This window comes from Berghia stephanieae, chromosome 1 (assembly GCF_034508935.2).
Source record: "Berghia stephanieae isolate SIO BIC M18660-M18661 chromosome 1, UCSD_Bste_1.3, whole genome shotgun sequence".
Taxonomy (NCBI): Eukaryota; Metazoa; Mollusca; class Gastropoda; order Nudibranchia; family Aeolidiidae; genus Berghia; species Berghia stephanieae.
The window spans coordinates 28,950,982-28,968,835 of NC_088360.1; the positions used below are offsets into that span (position 1 = coordinate 28,950,982).

General features: G+C 33.9%; 1 protein-coding gene across 2 annotated transcripts in view; it reads left to right on the forward strand.

Moving 5' to 3' along the window:
• LOC144971322 (spermatogenesis-associated protein 7-like) overlaps window positions 1-16,572 on the forward strand; it is a 28,544-nt gene extending 11,972 nt beyond the window's left edge. For both annotated transcript variants that reach the window (XM_078911984.1, XM_078911995.1), the window contains exons 7-9: window positions 6,757-6,834; window positions 7,422-7,479; window positions 13,477-16,572. In XM_078911984.1, the coding sequence (XP_078768110.1) occupies window positions 6,757-6,834; window positions 7,422-7,479; window positions 13,477-14,562 (1,222 nt within the window). In that variant the 3' untranslated portion in view covers window positions 14,563-16,572. The remainder of the gene's footprint in view (window positions 1-6,756; window positions 6,835-7,421; window positions 7,480-13,476) is intronic.
• The last annotated feature ends 1,282 nt before the right edge of the window (window positions 16,573-17,854 follow it).

The following is a 17,854-nucleotide window of genomic DNA, read 5'->3' on the forward strand; positions in this document are numbered from 1 at the left end:
TAATGATTTATTTTTTGGAAAAGCTGAGATAGAAATCCAAAGTAAAACTGTACAGAAAATTATGTTCATTAACAAATTCTTGGTATGGTTCTTAAAGCCATTTTCTGTGACTTGGACCGCTCATAGGAATAGTTTAAGTATAGCTGCAAATCTCTTGGACACACATTTCTTTAATATCCTAATTGGTTTATTTTATAGAAAAGAAAACCCCAGAATTAATTCAAACCAAAAGCATGGCTGAATGATACTAAATCTAAAACATAAAGTAAACATTATTACATCATGGTTAATTATATTTCATGATATGGGAAAAAAATGGCTGTCCAAATCTTTTTTTATCACTATTAAACTAATTAAAAAGTTGTAGAGAAAAAGGTAATTGAATATCAGAAGTCAAAAAGCAGCTTATGATAATGACATTTCCCGACTGAAAACGATCTTATTTAAATTGATCAACACTTTTAGTGTGAACATTTTTATTTTCCATAATTTAAAGGGATTTTGGATCAATTAGAAATACATCTCACTTATGAGTAATTCAAACTTTGTTTTTGGTCTCTTTTCAAGAGTGTCCTATGGTGATGGAATTTACTCACAGAGACTGTTTTCCCTCTACTGAGTTATATTCTTGTCTATTTCATTTGATTTATATTTATATATATTTTCATTCCTCACATAGATAGTAGAAATGTTTAAACATTTAAAACAGAAGCATGGTTGAAAGTTTGCTGAACTGTGCCGGCAGTGCCAGAATTTTGGTTTTAATAATACTCGTTAAATATTTTAATTTAAAGATGGCCAGTTCTTGTTATTAGCATCTCTTACAGGCAAAATGACCTCACTCGTTTGTCTTTAAGGCAAATCGATCGCTGTGAACTTTCACCCATGAACCCTGAACCATGAAGAGAACCTTGGGATTCTACCGGATAAAAATAGTAAAATATTGGAAATGTTTTATTTGACGATTAGTTTTTGTTTTATTTTAACGCTCTGCAAATTTTTGCATGTTTGGTGACAGGACGCCATAAATGTTTTTGCCATAAATTGTTATGCCATACCTGATCATGCTGTTGATGTTGACATAATGAATTTTGTGTTATAAAACTGGTAACACCATAAATAGTTATGTAATCACTAGTAATGTTGTACATTTTCAATATCTCTAAATATGACTCCAATGATAAAATAACTATTATTTTAAAACTTTTAATTGTAGTTTGATGAGTTGAAATTTCGTCAAGACATTTTCCTTATGAACTTTGACCCTTTCAGTGATAAAACGGAGGAACGAGCCATCTAACTTTACTGCTTTACTCATCAAAGAGCTTTGCTTTATACAATTAAATAACATAAGTGAATGAAATAACGAGGGAGCGTAAAATATATATCCATGGTTTTGTCATCATTTTCTTGATTTTTTTTTTAGTTTTATGCTAATTTCATCTCCGTTATTTGATTATCCCATGTGATAATTTCATGTTTATTAATTTACAATCCTATCACCTTTATCTCTTGTTGTTGTTCATTTAGTTTTATTCCAAACTCTGTTTTTAGTTTTGTGGATATTTACACCTGTTACAATTTCCTGTACAACTTTTAACTAGACCTATTTTTTTCCATTATGAATTGCTTTTTACCAACACAATCAAATAGCATATTATATATAGAAGTAAGGAAAGAGATTCAATTTTATAGGGTCGTGTGTATGTCAAAATTTACAAAAAACTTTCAGATAAGTTTTCATGATAAAAATAAGTAGGAAAGCACACAAAATATCAAAATGAAGGATAGTAACATTCTCTGAGTGAAGCGATGGAGAGAATTGTGGCACCTATTCTCCGGTTATTTCTATATCCCTCTTCAGTTTTCATATTACTCAGGTGGGAAGTGATTGTGGAAGGGGGGGGGGGGGGGGGGTAATGATGTCCTAGTTGGGAATTTATTTTCGTGTTTAATCGTCCTGATTTTTGGGACATGACGATATATTTAGTATAAACAATCTTACATTCATCATCATATGAAGTAAAGATAATGTAAACATATGTTAATATAATTTGACGACTGTGAATCGAAGAATCAACAGGGCCATTTGTAATCTTTTGAGGATTTGCTTGAATCATTTCTTACATTCGATTATAAGATAAGGTTTTGAATTGAGAACGGTACAGATTATAACTAGGTAGTGACATTATCATAATTTGAATGGGTTTTTTTCTGGTTTCCAAAAAAACAAAAACAAAAAAAAACAAAAAGAACTAGTCCACAATGGCGGGATGACATTTCAAGAATTTTTTGACAAATTGCTATTCCTTCTCGAATTTTGTATTTCACTCACTGGCTAAGAATGATGAATATTTATATTGAATGTATATCTTTTTAAAAATATTATTTGAAATTGATTTTTTGCTAGATTTTCCACAATTTATACCTGTATTGCATTTCTTGTATTTTTAATAATTCTTTTTTCAACTTTCAATCTCAGTGTGGTTTATAATTTATTCATGTATTTATTTATTATCACTCCTACATTATCTAAACACCTTCTTATAGCAGCCGAATAGTGGGGTCTTCGAATATTATGTCTGAAACGATAAGATGCAAAGGGTCTGTCATAAAAGTAGCAGAATGAAACGATGGATAGTTAGGTAGATATTGACCAGTCATCTGATTAAAAGGCCGTTGATGAAGTGACTTGGCAATGAGTTTCACGTTCATGTGTAAGCGTGGAAATATGAGATTATATACTATTTACTTATTCAAAAATTTGGTGTTTGGATCTAGAATCAAAATTTCTGGGCAACAAAATGAAAGTTAAAAGAGAAAAGCAAAACCCCCATGCCATCCCAGCTATCTGGGTTACAGAGATATCAGACTGATAGATAGATGGTTGAATTACGTGTATTTGTTTTATCCAAATCTTTTTCCTTTTTTCTTAGTTGTCATTCGTCTTTAGTCTGCGATTTGCCAGTTTTTTTACAGTTGGAACTTTCTTATGGTAATGTTAATATCATCATCCATATATTGTACTTAATTGACAACCCTGTTTCTATCTTTTATTAGAACCTAGTCATTTCATCTCTTTCAATTTTTGTTCCTCTACAGTGTAGTATTTCTTTTTTGGGATCAATATATATATTGCTTTCTAACATAGCGTATTTGACAATCATTGCTTGCCACTGTTTCCAGTTTTGCATCAACAGCAACCAAAAGAAAATATAAAAGATCAAAATAGAAATAAAATCATCGTCATGGCAACATTGGTTGAAACATTGAAACTAAAATTTATTATTTTCTTTTGTCTTATTGCGTCATGGCTTAATTAATAACAATTTATTTGTGAATTGCTATTATTGTCAACTAATCAGCTTTGAACGCATTTACGCATGAACGCCCTGCCGACTTTCTTCAGAACTGCAAAGTTTATTTACACAGTCATTGTCGGAACGTTCCAGTCGGTCGATCCGCTTACAATTTAAAAGTATCTGCAGGAATGTGAACTCCTGCAGAAATTGTAAATAAATATTTTTACATAACAAACATGTAACTATTATGATTTTATAAAGATTTTATTACAACAGTACGCGTTTTGAGCAGCTATCAAGGCCGATAAAAATTGATAAAAGACAGAAACGGACGCTTAAATGACCCAAATAGTGTCGAAAGCGCTGTTAAACACCTAAAAACAAACAAACAAACATTGTCGGAACGATGTGCATTAAAAGTTTTAAAAGAAAAGAAGACAAAGCTCACAATTCTGCCGTACTCTGGAAAATCACATCGTCGTTAAAATTTTGGCCAGAAAACTCGCCCTTCAAATATGGATCGATCAAAATTACCACCATCTTGTCAAAAACAGCTGTCATACTTGAAAGTTTGTGACGAGATTAGTGCCATCTTAACCAATCGATATTTGAAGGACGAGTTTTCTGACCAAATTTTAAACATGTTTTTTAAATTGTGGGGCAGAATTGAATCAGCGTGTTTTTGGTGCATGCCCTTTTCAGTTTTGAAAAATAAGTAAGAGAGAGAGAGGAGAAGAGAGATGAGAGAGAGAGAGTATGAGAGAGAGAGAGAGAAGAGAGAGAGAGAGAGAGAGAGAGAGAGAGAGAGAGCTGAGAGAGAGAGGAGAGAGAGAGAGAGAGAGAGAGAGAGAGAGAAGAGATGAGAGAGAGAGAGAGAGAGATGAGAGAGAGAGAGATGAGAGAGAGAGAGAGAGGAGAGATAGGAGTTGAGGAGAGAGAGAGAGATGAGAGAGAGAGAGAGGAGATGTATGAGAGATGAGAGAGAGAGAGAGAGATGAGAGGAGAGATGAGAGAGAGGAAGGAGAGAAGAGAGAGATGAGAGAAGAGAGAGAGAGAGAGAGAGAGAGAGAGAGAGAGAGAGAGAGAGAGAGAGAGAGAGAGAGGAGAGAGAGAGAGAGGAGAGAGAGAGAGAGGAGAGAGAGAGTTATATATCTGTGTGTGGCTATGTGGTCCTGTGGTATGACACTCTCTTTCAGATTGGAGAAGGCTCTTTACTCACATTCTCTCACTGTACTCAGGTGTTTAATGAGTACCTGGCCATTAACAGCGTTGTCTCTATCCGAAAAATTGTAATATTGCCGAACAGGCATCATGTCCCGTCCTAAATGTTAAAGGTTGCTGTTGGCCAGGGACCCCTTGTCAAACGCTTTGAGCACGTTTAATGGATATTGCGCTATATAAAAGTTCAATTAAATGAGAGAGAGAGAGAGAGAGAGAGAGAGAGAGAGAGAGAGAGAGGGAGGGAGAGAGAGGGAGAGAGAGAGAGAGAGAGAGAGAGAGAGTCCTGTTACAAAAAATTACAACTAGTTTGTTAAATAGACAGTATATTCTTTTTGATGAAGGATATAATATGATAGTAAACTGTAGGAAAGTAATGATGACTACGACTACGAGTATTTAATCACTTGTTTTCTTCCCACAAAATAATGGGAGCTGTTAACGATTTTATAGATTTGATTTATTTAGTCCCACGCTAATTAAGTTTTCAATCTCATGTCGTCACCCGAAGCTCTTTGTGGATCCCAACCCTTCAGTCTCATCGGTCCATTGACCCGTGGATTTATCTCAAGATCATGGAAGAGTAATCGTTGACTTGTTACTCACGTTCATCAAATTGGTTTAATTTTGAATACAGTATTGAAATGAATTGAATTGAATACATTATTTATTGTCGATTATAATATATGTGCCGACATCTTTTATACAAAACAACAACTAGAACTCCAACAACAAAATATAAAAATAATAATTTAAAAATAATACTAATGTGTTTTTTAAATAAAATCTGATTTAAAATCAGTAAACCCTTTTAGGCTTTTCACCGATATAATTATTTTAAAAATACTTTGCACATATATTAAATACTATGTATTATACCTTCATAAAAATTTACGTCTTGCAATTCCCTTTAGTATGAATATTAAATATACTTACGAATACAGAAAACAGATCTGAACCAGTCTGAGACTACTTGAGTTGTTTAAAGTTATACTTCATTAATTCAAGATTACAATGGAATCCTGATAAAGTCAACACCGCTGGACCAGAAAGTTTGGTTGACTTTAAGCAAAGTTGACTTTATCCATTCTATCAGTGGAACACACTTAGATAAAGAACAGAAAGCTGGAAGCAACAAGACATGTTGATTTTTAAGCAGAAGTTGACTTTAAGAGTGTTGACTGTATACAGATTCTATTGTATTTCATCCCGATAATTGGAATGTGGGGAAGAGAGCCAATGATTTAATTGTTTTCATTACTTTTTACACAAATTCTCTACGTATTAACATTTTTTAAAACCTATTTGCAGTTTACAAAAGTAGGCTTCATTAAAACACCGTCATATTGCCTTGACTAGGACACTAGCATATTTTGGATTTGTAACTTATAAGATTAATTTTATATATAGACCAGGCTCATTATATTGGCTATAACTATAAAAAAAATGTTGTGGTAAAGCAAGTCTCACTGTATACAATTAATTATTTATATATTCATCTATATTATTTATTTGTTAATTCATTCATTTCTGTATTTAATGATCCCTTTGGTTGAAATTCTTATTTCAGTCATTTTATTGATATTTGGACCAATGGTTTAATTTTGTTCAGCATGTTTTTTATCGTTTAATTTTCAATTTTTTCTTCATTTTACTAACATGTCAAATTTGCTTTTATCCACGGTACTGCGATCAATTGTTGTTAAATAAAACTGTCGCTTTTTATCAACCAGCCTTCTTTATTATTTTTCAATTAAACTTTTACCAATATTAATGCTCGTTATACTGGGGATGGTTTTTGTAATCTGCCTTTGTAATGCAAACCTAAAACAAAAAATACAACTACAGAAAATAGTGAATTAATAAGAGAAAAAAACCCCCAAAAACTTCATTTTAATTATAATAAGTTAGTTCATTATAACTATAGCACTTGTATGAATTCACTTTCAGTATTTGTCTTTGACTAATGTGAATAATTTGACGCCTTATGTCATTCCATCTCTTGTTGTAGTTTGATCACACACATTTCCTTCAGTGTAAACCTTCATAACAACCCTAACACCCACTTTGTAGACAATACTTGTTGGAATTTGACTTCCTATGCTACATTCTTTGTTTAGTCATTAAATCTTTTATAGGTTAACCACAATTCCCACAGTTTTTTACGTTCTCACTAACAACCACTTTTATTTAGAAAAGGATGTTCTTTACTTTAGCTAATTTTTCCCCTTGCCAGGGAAGAGGAACAAAAGTACTTGACATTTGTGAAGGAAGTCACTGACGACGTACTTGCCAGAGGAATTTCCACGGATAAGTAAGTTTATTTACATCTTTTGTTTGAAATTATAAATTTATGTTGAAGAAGATATGCACCGAATAGGAAATTTCCCCCCCCCCCCAAAAAAAAAAAAAAAAAATCCCACAAAAACAGTATTATGTTTGGGTGGTTTAGATGATAAAATTAGATTTATAGTCAAAACCAATGAGACGGGGATTAAGTTCATGTTTTATTTAAGAGAATAAATATTATACTTTCTTAGATAGACGAAAACTAAAATTTCACATTTGTGATCCCTCATCTCAAAACGGTATTAGTATTATGTTTAGTTTTTGTCACTTTTAAAAATAGTATTCATTCTCCAAAATAAAGCATAAAAACATTTCAGCTAAATTAACTAAAGAACGTTATATCGTTCCATTAACATTCGAAATAATCTCTTTTTTAATTTATTAAATGATTGGTATGATGTGTCTTATTTATTGCAATTTAATGAAAATTCAGATCAGTAATTTGACTGCCTGTCATATTATACAAGCTGATGCGTGTGTTAAATCATTGTGTCAGTTTTCTTTTAATTATTTGACATGTTGTTTAGGAGCTGTATTACTGTTCTTTTTCAGGGTGCTGCATAAAGTGTTTGAAAATCACATCGAAAAACGCAGAGGAGACTTGGATGAGGTGAGATAGAGTTCGATTCCTTCTGAGAATATAGCTGACTTTACTTTTCGATAAATATTACAGGCCCTGACTGTTAATGAGAATTTTTCAGACTATGATGACTTTTTATTTCTTTAAGTGTGTGATAGTGTCTCTAGCAGACTTTCTCTGAATGTGTGACATCCTTTGAATTGCACAATCTCTGTAACGGATTTACATTTCTCTGAGTGTCACATACTTTACCTTTCGTAGATTTTGTAGTGTAACAGACTTTATCTTTCTCTTCACGTGTAACAGACTTTATATTCCAATGATTATACAGGGGCAGCGTGGCTCAGCGGTACGGTCTTTGCTTCGTACCCAAAAGGTAACGAGTTCGATCACCCGCCGCTGCGTTGTGTGGCCTTGAGCAAGTCACCTAGCCCTAGCTCACTTTGCGGCGCTGCACTGCGACTGACGCCTGGGTTATTCCAGTCTTCCCTTGGAATAGACCCTAAAGACAAATTACCCCTTGGGGATGAATAAAGGGAATTTTATTTTAATTTTTTTTAATTTTTTATTTACCTATTCTTGAGGATGTTGCAGTCTCTGTAACTGTAACAGGCTTTAACTTTCTTTTATTGTGTAAAAGACTTTCAATGAGAACATACTAGACCTTACCTCAACATCATTATTTGTACGGACTTTGTAACAGGCTTTACATTTTTATAAATAATAAAGACTGCCTTCCAATAACACACGTTATCTTTCAATTAGTGTCTAACAGACCGTGTAACAGACTTTACCATTTTATGATTGTTTAATAATAGTAAGAACAATGTAATGACTTTGATTTTCTGTGGTAAACAATATGGCGAAGAATTATCCTGTTGTCGCAGTTAAGTATTAGACTGATTCATATCATTTAGTTTACATTTATCATCATACGTGTTTTTTATTGCTTATGATTGCTTTGTATTTATGTCTATATGTGATCCATCGCTTCGATAGGGTTTTATTTCAAGATGGGGCATATGTTTATAAATAGATTTAAAGTTAACATAACCGGAAATACGAAATTTAATCTTTAATCTTTAAATCTGAAAAGAATAAATTTAACCCAAGGTTCATATTCTTGATTGAGGATCCAATTATTAGCATATCGACCACACCAACATAACACCGCTTTGGGGCAATGGGTCACCTGCCTGCATTAAAAAACAAAACAAAACAAAAAAAAACCAACATAAAATATGTTCTCATTACTTAAAACAATCGCTCATTAAATAAATCTATTTTCGTAAATGGGAAGACGTGGAATAAGCGATTAAATTCAAATATGAAAAATTTTCGAAATATTTTGAAATGAGATTTTATAAAACTCGCATATTTAATATTATTCAAATGCATTTTCATAAACAATTAAATTGAATAAACAAAAGGACATTAACAAAACCAAAACTGCAACTAGAACACAGCTTTAAAACATGGAACATATGACTATCTGGCAAACAGAACTAGTGATTTAAATTGATGAAAGCTTGTAATTCTGACAATCTTGAATGAAAATGCATCCAACAATAAGAAAATGATGAAAGTAAAAATTGCAAACAATCCAATCTTGTCCAAAGGCTCCTTCCTATTAAGGCGCCAGCATTGATTTCATTACCACGAAAAAATTTCTTCTCAAGGAACAAGAACTAATCACGGTCGCCAAATGTAGGATAAATATTTGATTGATACACAATGAAAGAAATTATCTATTTGATTCCTTGACTGTAGTTCAAACATATTTTGTCAATTTTAAAGCTTAAATTAAAATGGAAATTATAAATTAGAAGCTTTAAACAAAGGAATCTTATTTTGAAATAAACAAGAGAAGAAAAGAAATGTTAGAATAACCACTTTTTAAAAACAAAAGCAATTTGATAGCGTCCGTAGTACTTATTTTTTCCAAATGGGAACCAAGGGATTTTACTGACAACGTATCTAACATCAAGTCTTTGTTTGTATAGCTTTGTAAATTTTAGACTTGACAGCGTTCCCTATAGATAGAACGAAGATGACGTCACTCATGTCTTTGTTATTGGTTTTTGCCATCCGCGTTTATGAGCACTTCTCGCTAAACTGTATTAACCAGACTATAAACGTTCATGTTACACAGAGTTTTGTGTGTTGCTGGCTCGAACTTTTCATACGTCTTGTGATCAGAATGTGTTAAAGTAAAAGTCAAAACATGATCAGATTTATAATGTTGGTCCGTTATACTTCCGGATGGCAATGTTGTGAACTTCTTAGGCAAGTGCATACTATCTATATTATGTCTTTTCATGTTTGGCTTTAAATACAATTAGGGATTTTCTTTTTTTTTTTAACTCGTCATTGTAATTCTGTTGAAACGACTACGTTTAAGGCTGTCTTTGGGGAATTGAGTTGTCTTAGGTTTTTGTTTTAAATCAGATTATTATGTTGTTTTTTTTTTTTTAATAGACGGACATTGCAAAAGAGTTCAATTTAGTTTCTATAGAAACAAACTGATCGTTGACTTATGTTATACCCCTTTTCACACCCAAATTCAATCATTCGATAAGAACTAAAGCATCACTTTAGTCTTGTTGTCATGTTATGTTTATAATAAATTATTTTGAATGAGATGGCCTAGGGCTACTTATTCACAGGTCTGATAACCCAAATTGTTACGGACTCACTGTTGTAATGGGAAAAAAAATCCCTTTCAAACCAACTCAAATCATCGTCCATTACAACAATGGTGAAACAAGCCCATAGTTGCGTTCCGTTATAAGACCTCCAAATATGTGCATACAGATCAGAGCCACAGGCTAAAGGATAGAAGAAAAATTAAAATCCTGAAAATTCTGGAGTTACATCTGAAGCATATTTGTGACCCATCGTCTCAAAACGGTATTATGCCGGAACGAACCAGATGCTTAAACGCCGAATTTAATGTTAAAACTGGTCAAAAATATAAACTGTTGGCATTCGCACCCTAAAATTAATGGTATCCATTCTCCTCAATAAAACATACAAACTGAACACAAGTCTGATATTTCTGGCTATAAATTCAATTTTCAACATCATAACCATCCCGACTTAATACCGTTTTGAGGCGAAGGGTCACATTTTTGAAAAGTGGAAACGGTTAAGTCAACTCTAATTGAACTGGAATCACTTGGCATTGAGAAGAAGAAAAACAACAACCCCAACCAAATAATAAAATAAGATGTAATGAAAAAGAATGTTAAAAAGAATCTTAAAGTTATCGTATTAGTCTTATTCAACAATCTTGTTTCGTTTAAAAGCAGCTCCATACTTTTAAAATGAATTCACGTGTGTGATGTTCATTTTGATTGGATTTTACTAGTGCGGAGTCCAGGCAGTCATTACATTACAATGCGAAAAACTATATATATATATATATATATATATATATATATATATATATATTATATATATATATATATATATATATAATTATTTAGCAAATTTCGACAAGAAATAATAATTTATTACTGTTAAGTAATCTATGGATTACACATAAAATATTACCACTCTTTTACGACTTTAATCTTCTTTTCTTTGTTAAATCACCGCCTTCTATCAATATTATATGAATTAATTGCGTTTATAAATTAATGACCTGCCTACTGTATTGAATCAGTATTGTAATATAACTGGGTGAACCGGAAACCAGAAAGTAAATCAAATAACAACATTATCAAAAACGTCAATTTAAAAAAAAAATGTTTTAGGCCTTTCAAGAAACTTCTTCGTTCTCAACAGGACCTAACGATGTAACGAATTCAATTTTTATCATAATGATAAAAATTGAATTTATAGTCGGAAATATGAAACTTAAGAGTTAAGTCTTTAGTTTTAATCATGAAACTTTAAACGTAAGTCTTTAATTTTTGTTGAGGTCAAAGGATATCGTTTCTTAAAGGCTAAAACATTCAAATTAAGATTGATCTTATCACCCCGATATAATACGAATTATCAAGCGATTCACATGTTTTTGTTGATGCCCAATGTAGGCAAGTACTCGGCTAGGTTCTCTCGTAAAATTCGATCAAAAGAGCAGATTTTTATGATAATTTTGCGTAACAACCTAGATTAAAGACTATGAATGTTTCTCACGAGAATTAACATGAATTAACATAACAAATACTTTTACACGAGAACAGTCATATTAACTTTTATCATAAGGCCCTTATAAGGTTTTGCAATTTACTCATGTCCGGTGTTGATTTGAAATAACATTATCAGGGCTTTATTCTTCTTTAGAGTTTGTTTCACTAAAATTGTAACAAGATGGCGGTAATTTTCTCTTTTGTAGTGCATTTATTTGGGTCGAAACTATCAGTACTATCAGGGTCACTTAATTTCGTGTTGGACTCAGTTTTCTTGTACTTAAATCGCGGACGAAAATCATTGATGACTTCAGTTGCCATTCGTAACTTTTGATAATAAAATCATTTACAGGTCAGCGTTATTGCATTTTTCCGTTAATTGATATCAACATTACCAGATTAGCTTTGATATACAAATGCGTTTGTGACCAATCGTCTCAAATGGAATGGCTGAGTGGTTTAGAGATGCTAAAAAAATAAATTTATGCATATTCAAAAATTTTTAACTTGAGTTAAGTTTTTATGTGTTATATTGTTTTTATATTGTTTAATTTATTTTTCACTTTTCTTATCTTTTAACTTTGAAATAATTTTGGCAACAGGTTCACCCCAGCAAATGTGACCCATCGTCTCAAAACGGTATTATGTCGAAAGGAACCAGATGCTCAAAAGCCGATTTATATTGTTCACTGGTCAAAAATATAACTTGTTGGCATTAGCACCCTAAAATATGGTATCCAATAAAACATACAAACTCAATACAAGTCTGATATTTCTGGCTATAAATTCAATTTTCAACATCTTAACCATCCCGACTTATTCCGTTTTGAGGCGAAGGGTCACAAAATACTATTTCGAGCCTGTGGATCTCATTTATTTATTTATTTACTTACTTACTTATTTAATTGGTGAAAGTCCCAATTGTATCTCAGGTACAGTAGTACATATGTGAGGTGAGCAACCGCCTGTCGGGGTTAAACAAAAGCTAAAATTTAATCAAACGTTCATATGATCAGAAATATCAAATTATTTCTTTTAAGAAGCTGTTGTATACTATCCATCCTCCTCCAGAAAACAAATAAACTAAAACTCATTCGATTTTTATCTACTAGGCCTATATAATATCACCCCGACATCATCGCCAATTGGATTCAATAGTCTGATGTCACGTCGCCCAGCAACGGCGGCCATTTTGGTTCTAAACAAAGAAAATCGGTACCTTTTATTCTTCATGCTGGCTAGAACTTTTCATATGTCTTGTGATCAGAATGTGTAAAAGTCAAAACATGATCAGATTTATAATATATTTTTCCTCTGGATACGCTTGTATGCTCGTTGGATAAATATTTCATAAGGGCGTCCGCCATTGTTCCGATAGTTTAAAGCCAGTTACTAAGTTACCATGCGTCATTACGAGGGAAGTGACGTTACGACTGTTGAAGCGTATTCGAGGCGATGGATTACATAGTATCTGCTTCTCTTCGTCCTTTTATATAATCGTAGCTTCTTACTTTTTCTCGTCGCTAAAATGACCCAAATTAAGCTCTGTAAATTTGACAAAAATCAACTAAATCTAATTTTTTAATCATTTGAATTGCACACCAAATGTGACGCATGTCTCAAAGTGGTTACCTTTATGCTAGGATTGATCTGACCTCAAAAAGTGAATTTAGAATTAAAATGCAAAAAAGAAATACGAAGTTTTTTGCAATGGGAGAAATTTCTTTTATTGTCTACCGTAACGAATAGACATTGTTCCTAAGTTTCACATAAGTGACTGAAAATTCAATTTCCTGCATCTAGTTCATCCCGACGTAATACCGTTTTGAGACGGTGGGTCACAAATAAGGTCGTGTCATGAGAACTCACTGTTTTATTTTCTATTTTTCAGACTCGAATGAGAGCAATGATAAAAGATTTGAAAAAGGATCTTGGCCTGCGAGATTTATCTGTGGAGAGAAAGGAAGCTGACTCTGTCAATTTCAGCAAAAACGTTGATAAAGACAGGTCAGGCACAGCTCATTCACTGACAGACGAGCAGTCAGTTCACTCGGAGACAAGAGACAGCATGTCTAGCAAGCTCGAACCGAATTATAACGGCTTGACGTCTAACAGTAACATGTCTATGACCATGGAATCCACATCTACGATGAAATTCGGACAGACTGGAGACTTGTTCAGCACTATCCATTCGGAGCAACAAGACCTCAGTGATGGAGAAGTGGAAGCATCTGGCAAGGAGTCTGATAAGGAAAACGAGAATGACCTAACTGCGACTCAGGTACTGAAGGAATACCAAATGAACTTAACAGCTAAAGAAGCAAGTGTGGATGGGAACGGAGAAGTCAGCAGCTCGGAATTGGGAAATGATAAAGGAAATGGTCTCCTGAAACCAGAGTCCTTGGATGATCGACCAGCTACTGGAGAAAGAAGAACAGACCAAGAATCCTCCACTGAGAATGAAAGAGCAACGTTAACGACGACTGACTTTTCAACCATGGCAAATGGGACGATTACGACAGCTAACTCTCACGGTCTTCCTGTCAGTAGTAGTCAGGATTCGTCTACTCTGAATGGATCTTTACCGAGATCGAGACCGAGAAACAGAAGAAGGGAGAGAACTACAAAATCTAGCACAGCATCTGCGGATTCAGGGTCTGCTAAAGAAGAGCCTTCTTCAAATTCCATTGTGAAATCTACGACATCCGTGGAAACGGGATCAGAACGGGACATGTCTGAAACGGATCAGGAATTATATGCAAAGCCGACACCATCCGCTAAGCCCAGAACGAGGATTGATAAAACACTCTCTGAAGAATCGGAGCAAAGAGAATCGCAAGCGGAAGAAGACGTTAGGAGTACCGTGATAAGTGAAGGCAGTGCTATTGGTGAAGATTATGCCGGGGATTATGAAGACGATTACGACGATGGTAGTCAAGGAGACGAGACGCATCGCACATCTGATGACGATTTTTGATTTCTGTCTCGTTATAACTTCTTCAGCAGTCTTTAAAATGAATACACTCGTTGAGGGATCCGTGGATCGATTACTACTATGATTTGTGATATATTCAAGGTCAGGTGTGACGCCACTGCAAAATGTTGCTGTTTTAATAGAATATCGATACTTTTTTAAAAAGATTCAATTTCGAAATCAATACTGCTGATCTCATTACAATATCCTGTGATTACTTATTACCATAGAATTGTTTTTGTATTTTTTTTAGATTGTCTGTGATCATGAATAGAGAATGTACTGTAATTTTGTAAACGATACTTCATAAATTTCACCATATGTTTAATCCTATGTAAATTAAGATTAGTTACTTTTTAACTGTCTCATTCGTAAAGCATTACCGGTACTGATTCGAAGATCTTAGAAGTTTGTTTTTGCTTTACTGATTATCTTTTCTCTTGACATCATCATCGCAAGCAATGTTTTGGTTACAGGGCTGGTTTCTCTCACTCAATCCTAGAGATTTTTGCTACTTTTCAAAATTGGGGAAAAAATTTATTAAAAATGAGCATGTTCATAGATAGTTTTATTCAATTACCATTAACATGTAAAAACTAAAAACATTAGCTTTGATACTACGACTATAATTTGTCTCAGAATAATGTAATAAATTGGTATGGGGTAAAAGTGACCCCGGGTGAACTACGGATATAGTCGGTGTTAGGGTTGAGTGAGTTAAATGAAAAAAAAACATTTTTGTTGATTATGGAAACAAATGGGTTACCAACCTGGTCAAGTTTTTATATCAATCTCTGATTAAAATATAAAGACTGCTTTCGATTAGTAAAATAATAATTATCTGATAGAAATACACGCATAACAGGGCACGGCGACACTTCTCGATGTTCACTTTTCTCAGAATCTATATTATATTGTTTCAGAACGTATAAGAAGTCTTCCTGTCCTGGAGATTGTCTGCAGAACTTTGTTTTTCAATCGTTAGATTTTATCTAACACATTTTGTTCATTTCAAGTCTTTTATATCATTCGTTTTTGTTCTATTGACACATGAACAAAAACAAAACACGAGTTGTTTGATCATGCCCGTGATCAAGACTGACCGTAATGAGAGGCGTGATCAACAGTAACTGACCGTAGCCATCGCTAACTTACAGCCTGACAATGACCAAAAAATGACGTCAAAATGCCAGTCTTTGGCCACAAAAGAAAACAAATCGTGAGTTGTATTCAATAGTTCAACCAATGGGGCCACTTGTTTCCATGAGCTCTACTAACGGCAACTCACTAGGCGGTGCAAAAACCAAATGATGACGTCAAAATGCCAGTATTTTTGGGTTTCAGTGTCAGGCTATAAAATAACGATGACTACGAACTGACACGGACCCAAACTTTACGTCAAAATGAAAGGCGACGACCAGTTAAAGAAAGATAATGGTGTGTTGAATTCAATAGTTCAACGGATGGGATCATAATTTATTGTTTCCTTTTGTACTTATACCATGACACTTAATAGGACGTTCAACCAGTTGTCTTATAGCTGGCTATAGATAGATTGCGCTTGGCGAAGAAGCTCACAACTTTGCGACCCGGAAGCATAACGGACTAACATACAAAACTATGTGTAACCATGAACTTTTATAGTCTGGATAATACCGTTTAGTGAGAATTGGATTCAGTAGTTTGATGTCATGCCGCCCGGCAACGGCGGTCATCTTGGTTCTAAACAAAGAAAATCATTACTTTTTATTTTTCATGCTGGCTAGAACTTTTCATATGCCTTGTGATCAGAATGTGTAAAAGTCAAAACATGATCAAATTTATGTGTTCTTTTCCCCTCTGGAAACGCTTTTTTGCTCGCCGGAGAAATATTTCATTAGGGCGTCCGCCAGTGTTCCGATAGTTGAGAGCCAGTGTTACTAAGTTACCATGCGTCATTAGGAAGGAAGTGGCGTTACGACTGTTGAAGAGTATTTCTCATAATGATTGCAAAAAAAAAAAAACAATAACAAAGACCTAATTGACATCAACTTCATTGTATCTATAGCAGATCACTCACGACAATCTTATTCATTATAACGTCATATCCATTTGTTTCTCGATATGAATATATCTCGTATTTTATATTTTTATTACTTTTTGTAGATATTATTTTATCCTTCCGGTTAGATGTGACTTTGATTCAGCTTCGGGCACGGTAGTAATTTGATTATTATTATATATTATTATTAATCGTTTGAAAGTTGTTGCTGGGTGGGGTTCTTTACCTCCCATACTGGGTGGGGATCCTGATCTCCCATAGTGGGCAGGGAGGTACATGCTGTGTCTTCTATCCCCCCAACCCGTTTTCCAATTGTTTCCTGTCGTTGTCTTGGAATGAGATGACTTGGTTTTGTCCTGGCCCTGGCCTGAGTTCCTTGGCTGGGAGGGAAACAGTCGAATGTATAGTTATAGTTTTGGGAGATGATTTTTTTCCCTTGTAAATCATCTCTCTGTTATGTATTGTTGTTTTGTATTTTTAACATATGATTTGCAAACATTTGAGTGTATTCCTCTCAATCGGGTCTTGTGCTGTTGTCTGGGTGATCTCAAACTACGTACTTTGATAGTGTGCTCTTGGAATATACATCCGTTTGTCTTCCCTTTTCTTGGGGGCTTTAGATTCTAATTCTAATTCTAGAACTTTTTACTTTCCCATTTTCTTCCTTTGTACTGGCGCTGATATGACCTTAATGTGTTGCAAGCGCCGTAAAACCCTTAAAAACAAAAACAAACATAAAAGTTGTTGGAATCTTTTTAAAAATTATTATATTTAAAAAAGGGGATTTTTTTTGGAGAGGGGGGTGGGGGTGGTAACCCAACCCGTATGTGTTTTAATGTTGAATTGTGTTGTTAATAATTTATGAGGAATCATGTTTAATTTATTTCCACCTTCCTGTCGTAAACTTCCCTTCCCCTTTCTCACATACGGACACAATAAGAGAGATGAGGGGAAAAGGGATGAGAGAGGGAGGGAGGAAGGGAGAGAGAGAGAGAGAGAGAGAGAGAGAGAGAGAGAGAGAGAGAGAGAGAGAGAGAGAGAGAGAGAGAGAGTTTTCTTTCTTTGTTTTGGAGACGATGAAGAAATTCACCAAGATATGTCCGTCCACGATATATTTGTTTTTTGTTTTTTTTTTAACCATGCGCTCAATTCATTATCTGTGATATTCATATCATATTTTTATTGTATCGATATTACGAGGTAGATATAAACAATCAATATTTCTTATTAATCTCCGACCGAACTAATGAAATC